The 20242-nt window shown below is 34.7% G+C and overlaps 1 protein-coding gene across 1 annotated transcript; it reads left to right on the top strand.

Annotated features, from left to right (window-relative positions):
- Positions 1-2724: 2724 nt before the first annotated feature.
- LOC125784141 (myelin-associated glycoprotein-like) lies at positions 2725-19575 on the top strand. The gene is made up of 10 exons (XM_049467580.1): positions 2725-2803; positions 6089-6141; positions 8921-9262; positions 9341-9637; positions 11509-11763; positions 11899-12174; positions 13065-13146; positions 15309-15341; positions 16735-16852; positions 18267-19575. Exons 2-10 carry the CDS (start codon positions 6105-6107, stop codon positions 18297-18299), a joined length of 1473 nt encoding a protein of 490 aa, XP_049323537.1. The 5' UTR covers positions 2725-2803; positions 6089-6104; the 3' UTR covers positions 18300-19575.
- The last annotated feature ends 667 nt before the right edge of the window (positions 19576-20242 follow it).

The raw sequence follows: 20242 nt of genomic DNA, 5'->3' as shown, positions 1-20242 counted from the left end.
GGCAACTTTTAGACTCTTTGTCCCGTTTTTCTGCGCTAGAAATGCGCACTCTCTCCGCTTTTAGACTCTTTGGCCCGTTTTTCTACACTAGAAATGCACAAACTCTCCTCTTTTAGACTCTTTGGCCCGTTTTTCTGCGCTAGAAAAGCGCACTCTCTCCGCTTTTAGACTCTTTGGCCCGTTTTTCTGCGCTAGAAATGCACACTCTCTCCTCTTTTAGACTCTTTGGCCCATTTTTCTGCACTAGTTTTAGTGTTTTATATGTGTTCTCTGTGGGGTTTTTTGTATCATATATGAGTAATATACATACTATGCTGTTGGTACATATTTTACACTGCAAATTTATATTTTTCTAAATTAGACAAAAACTAGTGTGCATTTTATTTCAGAGAATTTCCCAATATTGTTTAAATGTATAATTTGTGGCCTATAAATTTAATACTATTTCTGAGTCTGCGGTTATACGAGCTGAGAGGAGGAGCTGTAGGAGTGTTTGCTCGAATGTGCTAGCTCACAGCTGAATGCATGGAGGGGAGACTCGGTGTGAATACTGTCTACAATATACTTTGTTTATTTTTCCATCCAGTAAACAACATCTGCCAACAACTGTGTTTCGTTCTCCTTCCTTCACTCATCGAACCCAAATAAAAGAACACAACGCAGAGTAATTGTTAACAGTAGTGTGTATGTCAGACAAACAGCACAGACTGACATGACACACCCGTTACATACACAGAATAAAACGTACAGGGTAATAGAGGCCAGTTTTTGAAAAGCCCATTCAAATCCCGTATTGACTTGAAACGCTTAGACATGGAACCCCAAAGGGACTCCAAATATGGGCATAAACAACATGGCGCCGACTACAAAATGACGACATGACTTCAGTGGTCTGCAGCCATCAAGTATGAAGGAGCTGGTCCTTTTTTGCTTTGTAGGCCAGAGTCAGGGTTTTGATTTTGATGCAGGCGGCAACAGGAAGCCAGTGGATGAAACGCAGCAAAGGAGTCACATGACCGAACTTCAGAAGATTAAAGACAAGTTGTGCTGCCGCTGCTGCTGATTCTGAACTAGTTTCAGGGGCTCGTTGCCTGTTAGTGGATGACCAGCCAGTAGAGAGTTGCAGACGTCAAGTCTTGAGATGACAAGAGAGAAACTGCACAAGCACCTGAGTGGATTTCAGCAACAGGTCCATAAACCAGGCTCTGTCATAGTATGGGAGTGTGTATTAGCATTAGCATTAATGCAGAAAAGCACGTTATTGAGATTTGAGCTTAGATTCTCTGCCCGAACCCGACCCGAGGCCGAGATTTCCCACCAGAAAATAGTCTGTGACATAGGCATCTGTTTTTAATGCTATTTTTATTTTACAAAAAGCTCTGGCATAATAATCAAAATATAGCTAAGTAACCAAGTATTATCGTTAAAAAAATGAATGAAATAACTAAAACTGAAAGTGAAAAAAACATTTTTGTTAACTGAAACTAATAAAAACGGTAAATAAAAGAAAAAAAGGTAACTAACTGTAACTGAATTGTGTGTTTATAAAATTAACTGAAACAAAATGAAATTACTAATAGAATACGCTTAGTTTTCGTCATTGTTAATTTATTTATAAACGCTGTTTCCTCCACTCCAGCAGTTTTACAGCGGGTGGCGTTGTGCCGATTCTGCTCGTGAAGCAGCTGTGAGAACCTTTACCTGTGAGTAGCTCATACACCTGAACACCCACAGCGGGAGGATGAACTCTCTCATAGTTGATAATTTTGGTGTAAAGATTATTAAGTGTTTGAGTGTTTGAAAACAAAATAAAATTAAACTATAAAGAAAAATTCAATACTATTATAAACTTGTAAGTAACAAATCAAACTGTCAAAAAAAAAGTTGCACCTGTTAGAATGTTATAATCATGCAGCTCTGGGGCTCACGCACACGTGAGCTACTTCACTTGTCCGCGTTTGACTTGCAGCGCCGTGTGCAGCTGTTCTTACACATGTTTATTAAATAATAGGTCTATGCTTCTTCAGTGTTGCAATGTTAATTAACATAATTCTGAACAGATTTCGCTCATTCAAACAGTTTATGGGTCAGATCGGGTCAGGCTTGGGCAGAACGTGCTCTAATTGAGATCTTAGAGTGACATATACGGAAGACTAAAAGTGCCAAAATAAAATAAAAATAAATAAATAAATAAATAAAAACGTAAGTAAATCACTCAATTAATGTAATATGGTGGTTAAAACGGTAAAGATTAATTATAATTTATACAAAAATAAATACATATCTATAAAAATAAATATCTTAATTATTTGTTATTTATGGGTTTCTTTACTAACATAGTTTAATTTTTTTATTTTTAATTTCTTTATTTCTTTATTTATTATAATTATTCTTTACCGTTTCAATCAACATATTACTTTTATTGAGTGATTTACTTACGTTTTTATATTTAGTTATCTTTTTTTAAAATTTGGCAATTTTGATCCTTCATAGACAGACATGGTCTTGAAGGCTCATCAAGACTATGCAAAAGCCCCACATAACCACATATTACAAAGGCATGGCTGTGGAAGAAGAGAGAACGGATACATATGCACCACTGCAACACACACACACACACACACACGCAGCAGTTGTAAACTGTTGATGAATTGAGATGATAGAAAAACAGAAGTGAGTGAAGGGCCAAATTTAACTTCAGTGAAAGAGGAAGCCGTGCCCCCTCAGCCCAACTAATCTCAGAGAAACGAACGTAAACTAACAGAGTTCAGCAGCGCCGGCTTTAACATCCAGCACAGCGAAGGTAAGAGCTACATCTATAACAAATATATATATATTTAAACAAATAAAAGATATATAGTAATAATATGTACGCATTATATGTACAAACAGTTATGCATTGATGTACTTGAATTGAACTAAACAAAAATTGTGTTTAAATGTGCAGAAATTTATTTATTTTGTTCACTTACATACATTTTTGGATAAAACCTTTCCAACCATTTTATAATGAATTGACCAACAGAAATGCTATACAATACCATGAAATAAAATCTGTTTACTTTAACATTTTTATTCCTTTTTTTCCGTTTATTAATTATATTATATTTATTAATAAATTAAATGAATTTAGGCAGATAAAAAATGAATTATTTTGGGATTATACTGTGTGAAATTAATTAAAATCCTATGTACAGTTGCAAGAAAAAGTATCTGAAGCCTTTAAGATTGGTTGGATTTCTGCGTAAATTGGTCATTAAATGTAAACGGTCATTATTTTTATTATTTTTCTATTCCAGTATATTATGAATTAAAAAAATAAATAGAATATTGGCAGATAATATTATTTTAATGCTATTAAAGCTTTTTTTTTAGAAGATTTGCTGATTTATTTTCTCTTTTTTAAACAAAGGCACCCAAACATTTTAATAAATCATTGTATTTCCATTTTTTTATTTGCTCTATTTACAGAATCATAATTTTATAATGAACGAACCAATAGAAATGCTATACTTTTTTTTTACATTTACAATAAAGTTTTTTTTTATCTATACATTTAATTTATGAATAAGTGATAACAAGGATAATATAAATTTACAAAAAATACGTATGTATGGGTTCGCGTTATAATTAAAAAATGATAATTATTATTCAATTCCAGCATATGTTGAATTCTGAAAATACAAATAAAAATGTGCAGAAAATATTATTTTAATGCTATTATTTTTTTTTGTAGAGGATTTGCTCATATATTTATGGTGCCCCAATATTTTAATAATGTATTCTCATTTTTATTGGCTCTTAATATTTAGAATATCAGAATTTTACAATGAATGGACCAATAGAAATAATATAAAATATATTTTTGTAATCTATACATTCAATTTATGAATAAATAATAATGATGACAATACAACTTAGCAAATGATATATATATATATATATATATATATATATATATATATATATATATATATATATATATATATATATATATATATATGCATATGGCATATACAAATGTAATGCATTATCAGCATTTTTTTTTTTTCGATTTCAATACATGTTGACTTCCAAGCAATAATATAATTAATCTAAAATGTGCAGAAAATATTTCCATTTTTTATTGGCTCTTTATATTCACAATATCAGAATTCCATAATGAATGGGCCAATAGAAATACTGTTAAATCCCTTGGAATTAAATTGTACTTTTTTTCATTTCCAATAAAGTAATTTATTATTATTTTTAATCTATATATTCAATTTATGAATAAATAATAATGATGACAATATAAATTAACAGATAATAATAAATATGTATGGGTTTGCGTATGCATACAGAGTATACAACAGTAATGCATTTATAGTATCATTTTTATTCATTTCAATACATGTTGCATTCAAAACAGAAGAAAAAAAAAGAAATGGTGTCTAAAATGTGCAAATGTGGTGTCCAAAAGTAATGCATTACCAGCATCTTTTTTTCTATTTCAATATATGTTGAATTTCAAACAATAGTAAAAAAAATGTGTCTACAATGTGCAGAAAATATTTTTTTATCTATACATTCAATCTATGAATAAATGGTAATAATGACAATATAATTTAACAGATAATAATATGTATGTACGAGTTTGCATGTGCGTACGGCATATATGAAAGTAATACATTATTATTATTATTATTATTATTATTATTATTATTATTATTATTATTATTATTATTATTATACTTTAAATTCAGAAATTCAGAATTGTGTTTAAAAAAAGTGCAGAAAATGTTTTTTATTCTATTTAAGTTAATATTTACTTTTGAAATTTTATGTTGTTTACGAATCTATCAGAATTTTATGATGAATAGACTAATAGAAAGGCTCCAAAATTACTTTTTATTATTATTATTTGTTTTTATTCTTTTTAGTTATTTTTCATTTATTCATCAATATAATTTACAAATAAATTATAATGATGATTATATAATTAAATGTATAGTAATATGTAGGTATTTCTTTATTTACTTGTGTTTTTATAATTAGCATGTTCCTAAATTTGGCATATGCAAAAGTAATGCATCATCAGCATAATTATGTGAATTATAGTATAGTTTTATAGTATAGTAATTTTTTCTTCCCTTTTTAACAGTTTTTGTTGTTTAGAAATGATATAATATTATCAGAGTTTCATAATGAATAGACCAATAGAAATGCTCTACGTGACTTAGGATAAACTCTTTTAACATTGTAGGTTGATGTATGTTTTGTGACATATTTGTTTGAAAAATCATTTTGGTCTCATTAAGATAAGATGTGTTTGAACGAAGAATGGGACAAAATATTATCTGAAACACTTCATCGCTTGGTATCATCGGTGCCTAAACACCTTTTTAGGGAATTGCAACATTATAAAGTGATAAATGCTTTATCATTGCAACATTTTTTGGAATATTAATAACTTAATAATAAATTAATTAATAATAAATGTATTAATATGTATTAATAAATTATTATGTTTATTAATACATTAAATGCATGTGGGCAGATAAAACATGAACTATCTTGGGTTTATACTGTCTGAAATCAAATAAAATCCTATGTACAGTTGCATTAAAAAGTATGTGAACCCTTTGGGATTATACTTGTATTTCTGCATAAATTGGTCATTAAATGTGTTCTGATCTTCATCTACGTCACAACAGTAGACAAACACAGTCTGCTTAAACTCATACCACACAAAATGTATATGTTTGCATGGTTTTATTGAACACAACATGTTAACATTCACAGTGAGGGACGGTAAAAGTATGTGAAGTATGGACGGTACAAGTATAATCCCAAAGGGTTCACATACTTTTCTTGCAACTGTATCTTTAAAAAACTGTTTCATTTCTACCATGTCCAGACCTTTCGGTGGGGGTATACAAATGACGTGACCAATTAAAGACTTACCTAATTTTAATGTCTTTCTTTAACGGTTGATTAAAAACATTATGGCTTTATGGTGAGCCAAGGTGTTGGCGTTGGTGTTTTTCATGCTCATCTACTATATAAAGGTCTAAAACCTACTTCCTCTTTTATTTCCTCTTTCTAGGCCTTGGACTCCAGAAATGAACAGAAACAAAGTTCTGGGGATCTTTCTAACTGGTAAAGTTGGCTGTTAATCATCACGTTACATCACTAAATTTTGAGAAGTGAGAGAGTACTTAATGTTCGCAACTTTAGCAATTGATAAAATGAAGTGCAGACTTTCTAAATATGGCTCTTGGTGACTCATAGTGTGCATGGTTCCATATTCGGTCTCATTTCATTTTAAAAGGGATGTAAAATCCCTTTAAATAACCTAGTAACTTTCAGTAAATGCTCTTGTGTTTATAGTATTTTTAGAGTAGCCATTATGTCCTGGACGGGGGTGCTCTTGCTTTGTGTGTTCTGTACGTTTGGTCAACTGCGAAAAATTGGTCATTAAATGTGTTCTGATCTAAATCTAAGTCACAACAATAGACAAACACAGTCTGCTTAAACTAATACCACACAAAAAACATACATGTTTGCATGGTTTTATTGAACACAACATGTTAACATTCACAGTGAGGGTGGAAAAAGTATGTGAACAATAGAAAAATAAAGAAGGAAGTAAAAATTATGATCAATGATATTGACATTGAAAGAGCATATGAAAATAAATTTCTGGGTGTGATAATTGATCATAAATTATGTTGGAAACAGCACATAAACCACATAAAAACAAAACTGGCCCAAACCATTGCAATATTATCTAAAACTAAACATATTTTAAATCAGAAGTCACTATATTTACATTACTGTTCTTTTATGTTGTCTTATATGACCTATTGTGTGGAAATATGGGGAAACTCGTATAAAACCAATACAAATCCAATTACCATACTACAGAAGAAAGCTATAAGACTTATTAACCAAGCAAAATACAACGAACCAACCAACAAATTATTCATTAAATTACATGCTTTACAAATTATTTTAGTTGACCTTAATATTGCACAGATAATGTACAAAGCACAAAATAAATTACTTCTAAATTGTATTCAGGGGAAATTTAAAACTAAAGAGAACAACTATGAACTAAGGGGAATAGATATATTTAAAAGGAATAGAGCAAGGACAAATATAAAAAACAGATGTGTATCGGTCAGTGGAGTAAGCTGTGGAATAACTATAACGAAGAATTAAGAATGTGTAGTTCACTTTATAAATTTAAAATAATGTTTAAACACAGGGCTATAAACAAATATACAACTGCTAAATGGGCAGTCTATATATTGTAAACTTTCAAATGATTTATGATTTTTTTTATCTTAATTTTCTCTTTTGTGTTTGGTGTTTTTTTTTTGTTTGTTTGTTTTTTTGTTTTATATTGTTTTGTGTCAATTAAATTTGTAATAAACACATTTAGACATATGTGTGTATGTATGTATGAATGGATGTATATACATATATGTATGTATATATATATGTATATATGGATATATATATATTAGTTACTTAAAAAAGGGTAGGCAAAATAAGCTAATAGCTTATTTAACAGCCTATACCTTTTCGGTTGTTTAAAGAGATTGTTTAAATGCAAGATAGAGGATGTGATTTTTTTCTTTCTTTTTCTCTTTTCTTTAAGTTCTGTTCTTTATGTGTGTTTATGTTTTGGCAGAAAACGAAAAAAAAAAAAAAAAAAAAAAAAACCTAGGCTAATGACTTTTCTAACAGCTAAATGGACCATGTGCCAGATATTTCTGTAAGTCTTCAGCTGACACTCTAGGATTCTTCCTCACCTCATTGATCATTCTGTGCTGTGCTCTTGCAGTCATCTTTACAGGACCATGCCTAGGGAGAGTAGCAACAGTGCTAAACTTTCTTAATTTGTGTGATGAGATTGGATGTGTTGGTTAAAGCTGCCCTGCCCTGTAAAAAAACACACACCAGTTTTGAGTTTGCTGTTCTTAAGAAGCATTGCTTGATGTGAATCATGCCTCGCACAAAAGAGCTCTCTGAAAACCTACGTTCAAGAATTGTTGACTTGCATTAAGCTGGAAAGGGTTACAAAAGGTCTACAAATGGAGAAAGTTCAGCACGTTGCTACTCTCCCTAGGCGTGGTAAAGTCCTGTAAAGATGACTGTAAGAGCACAGCGCAGAATGATGACGATCAATGAGGTGAGGAAGAATCCTAGAGTGTCAGATAAATACTTACAGAAATCTCTGGCACATGCTAACATTTTTGTTGACAAATCTACAATAAGAGAAACTATAAACAAAAATTGAGGTCATGGAAGGACACCACAGAGGAAGCCACTGCTGTCCAAATAAAATATTGCTGCATGTTTGAAGTTTGCAAAAAAAAAAGAGAACCTGGATGTTTCACAGCAGTCCTGGCTAAATATACTGTGGACAGATGAAACCAAACTTGAGTTGTTTGGAAGGAACACACAACGCTTTGTGTGGAGAAAAGAAAAAAGACACAGCACACCATCATCAAAACCTCATCCCAACTGTGAAACATGGTGGAGGGGGCATCATGTTTTCCATGAATCCCATTGAACACTTGTGGAGAGATCTTAAAATTGCTTCAAATATGGGAGACCAGGAGTATTTTGCAAAAGAAGAGAGGTCCAAAATTCCATTTGAGAGGTGTAAGAAGTTTGATGATGGGTTTGTTGATTTTTTTCATAGTTAGCAACCAGATATTAATTTGACGATGCCACTGATTGTGTCCAGTTTTGCGAGAAATTATATTAATTTTGGTCTTTTCCTCAGTTTTTTGTGTTGCTCCAATTCAGACAGCGGAAATAAACATGTTTATAACAAAATGCACAAACAAAATTGCCAAATTTTCCTAGAGGAAACACAACCATGTAAAACTTTAACCAACTCGCCATTCTTCTGTTTCTACAGTTTCAGCGCTGATCAGTCTGTGCCATGGTTGGGACGTTCAGGTGTCAGAATCAGTTACAGCTGTTGATGGAAGCTGTGTTACACTACCATGCAAAACCAGCTCACACTCTCATGTGGTTTGGTACCTGTACAGAAAAGCATCATCCCCAGTAGTGTATTCCAAAACTCCTGGAGATATAACAGACAGTTTCAGAAGAAGAACATCAGTCTCAGGAGATCCTGCACAAGGAGACTGCAGCCTGAAGATCGACAGAGTTCGCTCAGACGACAATGGTGAAATACTGTATCCATGGATCCATCCTAACACCGGTAACCAATATCATTACACCAAAGTAAACGTTGGTGAGTATTCATGCTGCAGTCAGGAAATAATAAATACTATGAAGAGCATTTATATTTAATTTAAGTACTTTCTTACAGAGAAACCCAGGACTCCTGAGATTTCCATAGAGAGCTCACAAGTGGAGGGAACACTGTTCTCCGCCCACTGTGCAGTCCAACATTCCTGTCCTTCATCTCCACCATCGGTCCAATGGTTTGGTCTATCTATCCTTTCTGACAGTGTGACCACCACAAAGAACCAGGACGGACTGTGGACTTCAGTGACTCAAGCTCAATTCAGACCAAACCATCAAGACCACGAGAAGAATCTGAGTTGCCAAAGCTCATACAGCGGCAAAACTTTACGTAGTAATGCTCTTAAAATCAACGTCCTATGTGAGTAAAGCCTACAACACAAAAACAGGGATCTTGTACTCGACTTACGATTACGAAGTAATCAATCAAAATATCCAAAGTATCCAAATTATCCAGATTATTTTGTGACTCAGACTCCAATGGTTTAAGACTCATTTTAGACTCACACCCAATAATATCAATTGTTGACTTAATTTCTCACCAGGGACAATTAATACTCAACTCTTTTGAGTACACTTCCATTATAGGGTTTTAAGACTTGACTCAAACTTCCATTCTAGAGTTTTAAGAAGTGACTCATACTTCAATGCTAGATGTTTAAGACTTGACTCAAACTTCTGTCCTAGAGATTTGAGACTTGATTAAGACTTTCATACTATAGATTTAAGACTTGACTCATACTTCTATCCTAGAGATTTAAGATTTGACTCAAACTTCCGTCCTAGAGATTTGAGACTTGACTAAGACTTTCATACTATAGATTTAAGACTTGACTCATACATCTATCCTAGACTTTTAGGACTTGACTCATACTTCCAATCTAGAGATTTAAGATTTGACTCAGACTTCCATCCTAGAGTTTTAGGACTTGACTTAAGCCTTGAATCCAAAAGAATCAAAAAGGGACTTGGCTTTAGATTTGAACCCAAGGGACCTAACTCGGACTTGCACATTAAAAAAAAAATGGCTCAGACTCCTCATAGATTTATAACTTGACTCAGATTCACACCCCAGAAATTAAAGGCTTGACTCAGACTCACACCCCAGAGATTCAAGACTTGACTCAGACTCACACCCCAGAGATTCAAGACATGACTCACACTCACAACCCAAATACTCATGACTTGACTCAGACTCACACCCCAGAGATTCAAGACTTGACTCAGACTCACTCCCCAGAGATTCAAGACTTGACTCAGACTCAAACCCAAGAAATTAAGGCTTGACTCAGACTCACACCCCATAGATTTAAGACTTGAATCCAAGAGACTCAAAATTCAACTCAGAGTTACATCCCAGAAACTTAGGACTCAACTTTGACACACACCCCAGAGATCTAAGACTCTTTCAGACTCACACCCTAGATATTCAAGACGTGATTCAGACTCCACTCTCAGAGATTCAAGACTTAACTCAGACTCACACCTCCGAGATTCAAGACTTGACTCTAACTTCCATCCTGGAGACTTGAACCCAGGAGAATCAAGACTCAACTCAGCCTTGCACATTAAAAGGGACTTGGCTCAGACTTTCTAGAGATTTGAAACTTGACTCAGAATTGCACCCTAAACATTTAAGATGTGATTCAGACTCACACCCCAGAGATTCAAGACTTGACTCACACTTGCATCTTAGAGTTTTAAGATTTGAACCCAAGGGACTCAAGACTCAACTCAGACTTGCACAACTTACATCCCAGAAATTAAAGGTTTGACTTAGACTCACACCTAAGAGACAAAAGACTCAACTCACATATCAGAGATCTAAGTCTTGATCTGAACTCACACTCCAAAGACTTAAATCTTGACTAAGACTCAGACCCCAGAGATTCAAGACTTGACTCAGACTTGCACACAAGATTCAACACTTGACTTAGACTCACACCCCAGAGATTCAGGACTTAATTCAGACTCACAACCTAGATGTTCAAGTCTTGACTCAGACTCACACACTAGAAATTAAAGGCTTGATTCTGACTCACACCCTAGAGCCTATAGATTCAACCCATATATCAGAGATTCAAGACTTGACCTTGACTCACACTCCAAAGCCTTAAATCTTGACTAAGACTCACACCACAGAGATTCATGACTTATGGACCTTCCTTTAGAAAAAAAAATCTCATGTAGTGAACTCTTTTTTAATATATATAATTTATTATATTTCCACAGATGCCCCAACGAATGTAAGAATAACAGGGACAGAGGGAGCTATAATTGAAGGCAAGAGTGTCTCACTCACATGTACCAGTAACAGCAACCCTCCACCAATCGACTACGAATGGTATCTCAACCAGGTCTTCAGCACAAACCAAAGTAAAGCAGAGTTTTTCCTTGAACAAGTCAAACGACACACATCAGTCTCCTGCACTGCACGTAATTCCTATGGACGGGGTCAGTCAGAAGAAACAGAGTTGAAGGTCCATTGTAAGTAAAGTCTTGTTTGTTTGTTCTAAACGTATCTATACTTTATCCTTATCTGCTTGAGAAAAAGAACAATGACTGTAGAAATAAAGAGATGGTCATCATCCAGAAGTCTTGTCTGGTTTTCCTGTGTCTCAGTTCCTCCCACCATCCTACTGGACTCTGCATGTTCGGACTGGACCGGAGGTATGCGGTGTGTGTGCCGGGCAGAGGCCGAGCCCAGAGCTAGCATCACCTGGATGGTTAATGGAAGCAGCTTTCTCCCCCCAAACTTTACAGCACTGGCTAACTACACCGGACGGGTGACGGTGTCAGAGTTAACAGGACCCCTGACCCTCAACGTATCCTGTGAGGCATCCAACTACCTGGACAGGAGCAGTTATGAGATACCTATGCACCAGCCACTGTCAGGAGGTACTGTAGTTTCCTGCACAACTTGAGGACATTAGCTAATGTAGATTCTCGGATTTAATGTTCTGTTTTATAGTTATAATTGATCTGTTTTGACCTCCTACCAAACTTGTAGTCAATCATTCAAATCTGGCTTTTGAAATGTACAGGGGTTGGACACTGAAATTGAAACACCTGTCATTTTAGTGTGGGAGGTTTCATCATGGCTAAATTGGAGCAGCCTGGTGGCCAATCTTCATTAATTGCACATTATTGCACCAGTAAGAGCAGAGTGTAAAGGTTCAATTAGCAGAGTAAGAGCACAGTTTAACTCAAAATATTGCAATGCACACAACATTATGGGTGACATACCAGAGTTCAAAAGAGTACAAATTGTTGGTGCACGTCTTGCTGGCGCATCTGTGACCAAGACAGCAAGTCTTTGTGATGCATCAAGAGCCACAGTATCCAGGGTAATTTCAGCATACCACCAAGAAGGACCAACCACATCCAACAGGATTAACTGTGAACGCTGTAATAGGAAGCTGTCTGAAAGGGATGTTCAGGTGCTAACCCGGATTGTATCCAAAAAACATAAAACCACGGCTGATCAAATCACGGCAGAATTCAATGTGCACCTCAACTCTCCTGTTTCCGCCAGAACTGTCCGTCACCACAATCAATTATTGTGCTCTAAAACCAGGTGTTTCAGTTTTATTGTCCACCCCCTGTATGTTTTTAGAGAAGCTAATGCACTCTAATAGCACTCAAATACCATTCATTCAAAGTCAAAACTGTCATAGCTGTCATTTGTCATAACTTACACACATATATAATATTTTATAATGTGGTTCCAGGGTGTCTGCTTCTTCTGTTTTTAACTAAATGACTGTTATTTCCCCCATTGTTTCCAGGAACAGTTGGGTTTATACTAGCAGCTGTGCTGTTTGTCGTACTGGGAATTGTTGTGGTGGCTGTGATCTGCTTAAAAAAGAGGTAACGTTTGAAGAAGAGTCTCTTAAGGCCCGTTTTAGTTCTCTATCAAAACCCTGACGCAATGCTTCACATGTGCTTCCACAATGATCTGACACCATCATTTAAAACATTTACAGAGGCCTGAAAAAAGTACATTGGAGGATTTTCCTGCAACCTTCATTTAGTTTGAACTTGTTTGTGTGCTTTGGGTCATTGTCCTGCTGCAGAACCCAAGTACTCAGTAACAGATGGTCGGATATTGTCCTTCAGGATTGTCTGGTAAACAGCAGAATTCCTGCTTCCATCTATTACAGCAAGTTGTTCAGCAGCCCTAGACCATCACACATACTAACACCACCATGTTTTATGTTCAGTATGATGCTCTTTTTCTGAAATCATGTGTTTATGCATTTTACACCAGATGTAACTGAACACACAGATCATCAGGATGTAAGTTGGCAAATGTGAGATGGGTGGTTGTGTTGTTTTTTCTGTTAGTTGGTAAATGTGAGACGGGTGGTTGTGTCTTTAAATGTTGTTCTGGGTTCTTTTGGGATCTCCTGGATGAGTTGTTCATGCCCTTTTGGAGTAATTTCTTTAGGTCGGCCGGTCACTCCTGGGAAGGTTCACCAGTGTTCCATTTGTGTTTTCTCCATTAGTGAATAATAGTGAATCACAGTGGTTCTCTGGAGTCCCAAAGCTTCAGAAATGACTTTATAACCTTTTCCAGACTGATAGATGATCAATTACTTTGTTTTCTCATCTGTTTTTGAATTTCGTCAGATCGGGGTATAATAATAATAATGTGCTGCTTTCTGAGATCTTTTATCTGCTTCATGTTGTCAGATGGGAAATATTTAAGTGCTCACTGAGGGTTCAATGCCTTTGCCTGATTCTCTGTCTTGCAATCACATATTTCATTTCTCAAAACTGCTTTGTGAAAACAACAGTTGTAAAAAGTGCTATGAAAATAAATCTGATTTGAAGTGATTTCTTGATTCTACAGGTCTGGCACTTATCAGGCCTGGTTGTGGTTAGCAGTGAAATTGAACTTAGCTTTACAAAAAGTGTGAATATTCACAGTAAATTTAGGGGGAGTAAACACTTTTACCCTTTTTTTACCCTTAATTATCCCTTAATAAATAAAATTATCATTTTAAAAGTGCTCAGGTTATCTTTGTTTGATATTAATGTTTGATTGATAATCTGGAAAACATAATATCTGTAAGATGGCAAATACTTTTTCAAGCCACTGTAACACCTAAAAAATGACATAACTGGTTATTTTGTCTTTATTATAACCAAAATAATTAATTCTAAAAAATGATCCTGTTCTGTTACAGACAAAAACCTCTCTCTGCTGACTCCAGCAAAGGGTACATACAAAATTACCACATGTTTCTACAGATAAATAAATTATCTGCTTCAGGAAATGATACAGTGTTTTATCAGAAACAGAAGAACAACATGCCATACAGTCAATTGCCCATTGACTATCAATGATCATTGCTATCTTACACCCCGTCAACAGTCTATTTTCATGCCTTGAGCCCGCATCATTAAAATAGTTTTGGAGTTTAGGAATCTATTAAGCCCAATGGGCGTGGTGGTCTGGAAGTGATATGTGTTCAGGTAAATATCTGGTGTTTCCATCTTGCCTGTCGGAAAACACAGGTGCGCCACTGACCGATTTAAATCATGACAACAATCACCAGTCAGCCGCACAACTATGACTAGATCACAGTGAGCAGTGCGCACCCCAAGGACAATAACACGTACCATCACTTCTTTACCACAGCAATCAACTATAAAATTAAATAAACTTAAAAATATGCAGTAACTATAAGCTATTATTAGTTATATTTCTTTCTAACATTTGTAAGGATTTAAATGTATGTTTTCAGTACACAGACTTAATAACTGTAGCTTAGTATAGCAGATATAGGCATTCTGCTGTTTGAGAATTTTAAGAGATGCTCGTTCTTACTCATTTTAAAAGTGCTCAGGTTATCTTTGTTTGATATTAATGTTTGTTTGATAATCTGGAAAACATAATATCTGTAAGATGGCAAATAATTTTTCAAGCCACTGTAACACCTAAAAAATGACATAACTGGTTATTTTGTCTTTATTATAACGGAAATAATAAAAGTAATTCTAAAAATTATCCTGTTTTGTTACAGACGAAAACCTCTCTCTGCTGACTCCAGCAAAAGGTACATACAAAATTAACACATGCTTCTACAGATAAATAAATTATCTGCTGCAGGAGATGATACAGTGTTTTATCAAAAACAGAAGAAAGTAAACTATAAAAGTATATTCCTTCATAGTGATTGCTTTTTAGCTGTTTTTATTTTTTAAAGCAGTGGCAAACCACCTTAATATTTTTAGGTTGTCAATGATTACATTTTTTTTCGTTTATACTGTATATAATATTAGTTTGCTGTATTTTTTGTACTTTTTACCCTGTAAATGTTTTTTTTCTGTCACCCTTTCTGGTCTCCCATCTGTCACAATTGATACCGACAGTTTACCTATGAATTAATACTACTTTTGTTTCTCTCACTCTTTGCAAAGTATTGCCAACTCTCCAGTCATTGTATACCGAGCATTCTATCCTGTGTTCAGCATGTCTATTACTGCTCTCTGTCTATTTACTGATTTGTCTTGTCATTTGCCCCTTTCGGATTGATTGGATTAGTATCCCTAGTGAAAAAAAAAATACTTTTTAAGTATTTAAAAGTACATTAGTATTATGCTTTCATCAAATGTTAGAAAGTAAACTTTTTTCATACTTTTTAAAAAGTACAGTGTAGTGTATTTTTAAAAAATAGATAAAGTACACTTAATAAAGTATGCTTAGTTTAATGTAATTCTATAATAATGATAAAATACTTTTTCCCAATATATCGTACTTTTGCACATGTTTAGCAAAGTGTGTTAAAAACAGCTGTTACAGTAGTTCACTTAAAGTGCAATGCATCATGTACCTTTTTAGAAATGAAAGAAAATTAATACTACTAATAAAAAAAATAAGTAAATTTATAACACGCTAAAAATTGTAGTACAGTATATTAAAATATATTTTTATACCCAGAACAAAGTATACTAGAAGAGTGCTACTTACAAAAGACAGGAACAAGAAGCATATTTGTACTCTAATATAAATAGATCACATATATTTAACTCGGTTCTTACTTCAGTACATTTCTAATATACCTGGTGTACAATAAATAGTGATACAGTTGTAATAATCATTAAATGTGTTATAATTTTAATGTAAGCATATTCAAAATATGAGGTTATATACATTAAGTAGTTTAAATGTTTGAATGTTACTTAAGTACAGTATATTTAAAATAGTTCCATTTTAGTACAGTTAAACACTTTATAATTTATACAATTAAAGTATAATAAGTACAATAAAAAGTTGTTCCATTTTAGCACTCTTTAAATAATAATAATGCTTAATATACTTTAATCTACTTTTTTCACTAGGGGATCTTTATGCTAATAATCATGGTTCACCACTGATTTAAATGAGTTTTATGTTATAGAAAAGGTTATCTAAGGTTTGTCTAGTGAATGTTGCATTTGTGAATTCAGATCCCATACAGATTTGAGTGGACTCCACACAGGGAAGTGTGAAACTGATGACACTATCTACATGAACGATACAGGGCATCTCTACACCGACACCATGAGACACCATCCTACACAAAAGGTAAAATGTGAACTTCTAAAGATGATCTGATGCCTCATTACGCATTTTCTCATAATTGTTTAGAATTAAGGTAAATAAAAGAAATCAAATCAAAGAGTTAAATGCCTCTAAATGTTCCCTCTCAGAAAGTTAGTTAGTATATCAAATCAAATAGTTATAACGTCAGGTTGATGTCTGAGACGTTGTTCTATGATAGTTTTCAGAGGATTATATAGGTTACATTCAACCACTAGTAAAATAATTAGCCCTGTAATCTTACAGTCAATTGCCCATTGACTACCGATGCTCATTGCTATCTTACACCCCGTCAACAGTCTATTTTCATGCCTTGAGCCCGCATCAGTAAAATAGTGTTGGAGTTTAGGAATCTATTAATGCCAGTGGGTGTGCTGGTCTGGAAGTGATGTGTATTCAGGTAAATATCTGGTGTGTTTCTATCTTGGCGGCGGAAACACAGGTGCGCCACTGACCGATTTAAATAAGGACAACAGTCACCAGTCAGCTGCACTATGACTGGATCACCGTGAGCCCTGCGCACCCCAAGGACAATACCACATACCATCAATTCTTTACCACAGCAACTATAAAATTAAATATACTTAAATATGTGCAAAGTAATTATAAGCTATTATTATTTATATTTATTTCTGACATTAATAAGGATTTATATTTTTGTTTTCAGTACGCAGCCTTAATAAATGTAGCTTAATATAGCAGATATAGGCATTCTGCTGTTTGAAATTTTTAACAGATGCTCTTTCTTACTCATCCTCTCTCAAATCCATCGGTTTTGGAAATAAAAAATAAAAAGAAAGAAGCATTTGACTGAACAAAAATGTATTTTATTTTACTTTGCTATTTTTTTTTTTTACTGAAATTAGCTTTTATATAAAAAAAAAACATCAAAGCACATTGCGCTCTTGCATCTCATGCTGCCTGTTAATTATATAAAACTTGTAAAATTATATAAAAATTATTTTAAAAATGTGAAATACACAGATCTATAAAACTATATGTTCTATACGTTCTTTTCTTTTTACCAGGTCACATTTATTAAAACATAAAATGTATTAATTCATTAATTACAATTAAAATAGTGCTCTAAAATGCGCACCTGCTTCTTAAAGGGAATGAAGGAAACTGGCACACTGATTGACTGGTTTATTTCATGTTACGCCCAAAATTAACCACACCTAGCTGCGCATATTTTTTGTCACAGGACACGCCCCTAAATCCAGCTGCACGAGTATGCAATTGACCGATGCGCTATAGATGGCTAAAATAGCGTGCTTTAATGTAGAGCTACAGAAGTAACTGAATTGATGCACTACAAACGAAAGAGGTCGAGTGCAAATGCTGCCCCCAGAGATTTTATTGATATGTCTGCTGACATGATGCTTTCTGTGTTTTTTAGAATGAAATAGATGTTATCTACGAGAATTACTGAGACCTTCTGTGATGACCTCCAAAGGGATGTTCGAGTAATTATAATCAACACTCCAAATACTGAAGGATGTAAATGATCTATTATCTGACTATTCAAGTCTATGTTCTGTGTGGTTCTCAGCACTGCAGTAAGACTGACATAGTAGATAACCTTTTACAGTTGCAAGAAAAAGTATGTGAACCCTTTGGGATTATACTTGGATTTCTGCATAAATTGGTCATTAAATGTGTTCTGATCTTCATCTATGTCACAACAATAGACAAACACAATCTGTTTAAATGAATACCACACAAAAATTATATGTTTGCATGGTTTTATTGAACACAACATGTTAAAATTCACAGTGAGGGGGTTAAAGTATGTGAATCTTTGGATTTAATAACTGGTTGATCCTCCTTTGGAAGCAAAAACTTCAACCAATCGTTTCCTGTAGTTACAGATCAGACCTGCAGAACAGTCAGGAGGAATTCTGGATCATTCCTCTTCACTAAACTGTTTCAGTTCAGCTATAATATTCTTGGGATATCTGGTGTGAATCTCTCTCTTGAGGTCATGATGCCACAGCATCTCAGTTGGGTTCAGGAGGTCAGGACTCTCCAGAAGGCTCAGTATTTTCTTCTGTTGAAGCCGTTCGGTTGTTGATTTACTTCTATGTTTTGAGTCGTTGTCCTGTTGCATCATCCATCCTCTGTTGAGCTTCAGTTGGCAGACAGATGGTCTTAAGTTTTAATGCAAACTGTTTCTCCACACATAGTGTTGTGTGTTCCTTCCATACAACTCAATTTTGTTTTCATCTGTCCACAGCATATGTAGCCAGTACTGCTGTGGAACATCCAGGTTCTCTTTTTTTGCAAACTTCAAACGTGCAGAAATGTTTTTTTTGGACAGAAGTGGCTTCCTCCGTGGTGTCCTTCCATGAACTCCATTCTTATTTAATGTTTCTCTTATTGTAGATTTATCAACAAAAATATTAGCATGTGCCAGAGATTTCTGTAAGTCTTCAGCTGACGCTCTAGGATTCTTCCTCACCTCATTTATCATTCTGCGCTGTGCTCTTACAGTCATCTTTACAGGACTTTACCACGCCTAGGGAGAGTAGCAACAGTACTGAACTTTCTCCATTTGTAGACCGTCTGTCTTACCGTGGACACATGAACATCAAGGCTTTTAAAGATATTTTTGTAACCCTTTCCAGCATCATCCAAGTCAACAATCCTTGAACGTAGGTCTTCTGAGAGCTCTTTTGTAAGAGGCATGATTCACATCAAGCAATGCTTCTTAAAGGTCACCTTCCGTCGTTTTTTCTTTCATTTTAAAATGTCTAGTTGTGGTCTCTAGTATGAATGAATGACATGTGAGCCGTTTTTGTAAAAAAAAAAGTGCTCAGGTGTCTCTGTATAGCTCTTTTTTAATGGACTGTTTTAGGGGTGTGTCCAAAATGACCGGATTCCAGCTTTGCTCATGAATATTCATACATGCAAACAGCATGCAAATATCTCTCCTCTGATTGGCTAGGAGCACTGCGACGCCCCTCCACCGCTCTGCCGCTCACTGCCTCCCACCTCCTAACTGATGAGCGGCGATGTTGCGTCGCTTCAGCTCCGCCTCTGGGAGTTTCTCGAGCCAAGGTGGGCTGGTCTGTGAGTTTCTGCCTACGTAGGCAGAAAGATAATTCAAAATTCACCCGTTTTTCGGAGGGGGGGAGGGGGGATTTCTTTGCTTAGCTCCTGCAGACAATGGGGGCTGCAAAACAGTTTAATGTGCAGGTGTACACATTCAACTCGGAGAGACCTACTGTATTCCACAAAAAACAAGAAAAATCGGATTTTCGCGGAAGGTGACCTTTAATAACAGCAAACTCAAAACTGGTGTGTGTTTTTATAGGACAGGACAGCTTTAACCAACATATCCAATCTTATAACATCCTGGCTCCAATTAGCTCT

This window comes from Astyanax mexicanus, chromosome 1 (genome assembly GCF_023375975.1).
Source record: "Astyanax mexicanus isolate ESR-SI-001 chromosome 1, AstMex3_surface, whole genome shotgun sequence".
Classification (NCBI taxonomy): Eukaryota; Metazoa; Chordata; class Actinopteri; order Characiformes; family Acestrorhamphidae; genus Astyanax; species Astyanax mexicanus.
The sequence above is the reverse complement of the archived record's forward strand: the minus strand, read 5'-3'. Positions and strand labels throughout refer to the sequence as shown.

What these genes read in the sequence shown, in the direction of transcription:
- LOC125784141 (XM_049467580.1), top strand. Translation starts at nt 6,105, where the DNA reads ATGAACAGAAACAAAGTTCTGGGGATCTTTCTAACTG. An exon ending in AACAGAGTTGAAGGTCCATT is followed by an intron (nt 11,764 to 11,898) that starts GTAAGTAAAGTC and finishes CCTGTGTCTCAG; the next exon opens with TTCCTCCCACCATCCTACTG. An exon ending in GCACCAGCCACTGTCAGGAG is followed by an intron (nt 12,175 to 13,064) that starts GTACTGTAGTTT and finishes CATTGTTTCCAG; the next exon opens with GAACAGTTGGGTTTATACTA.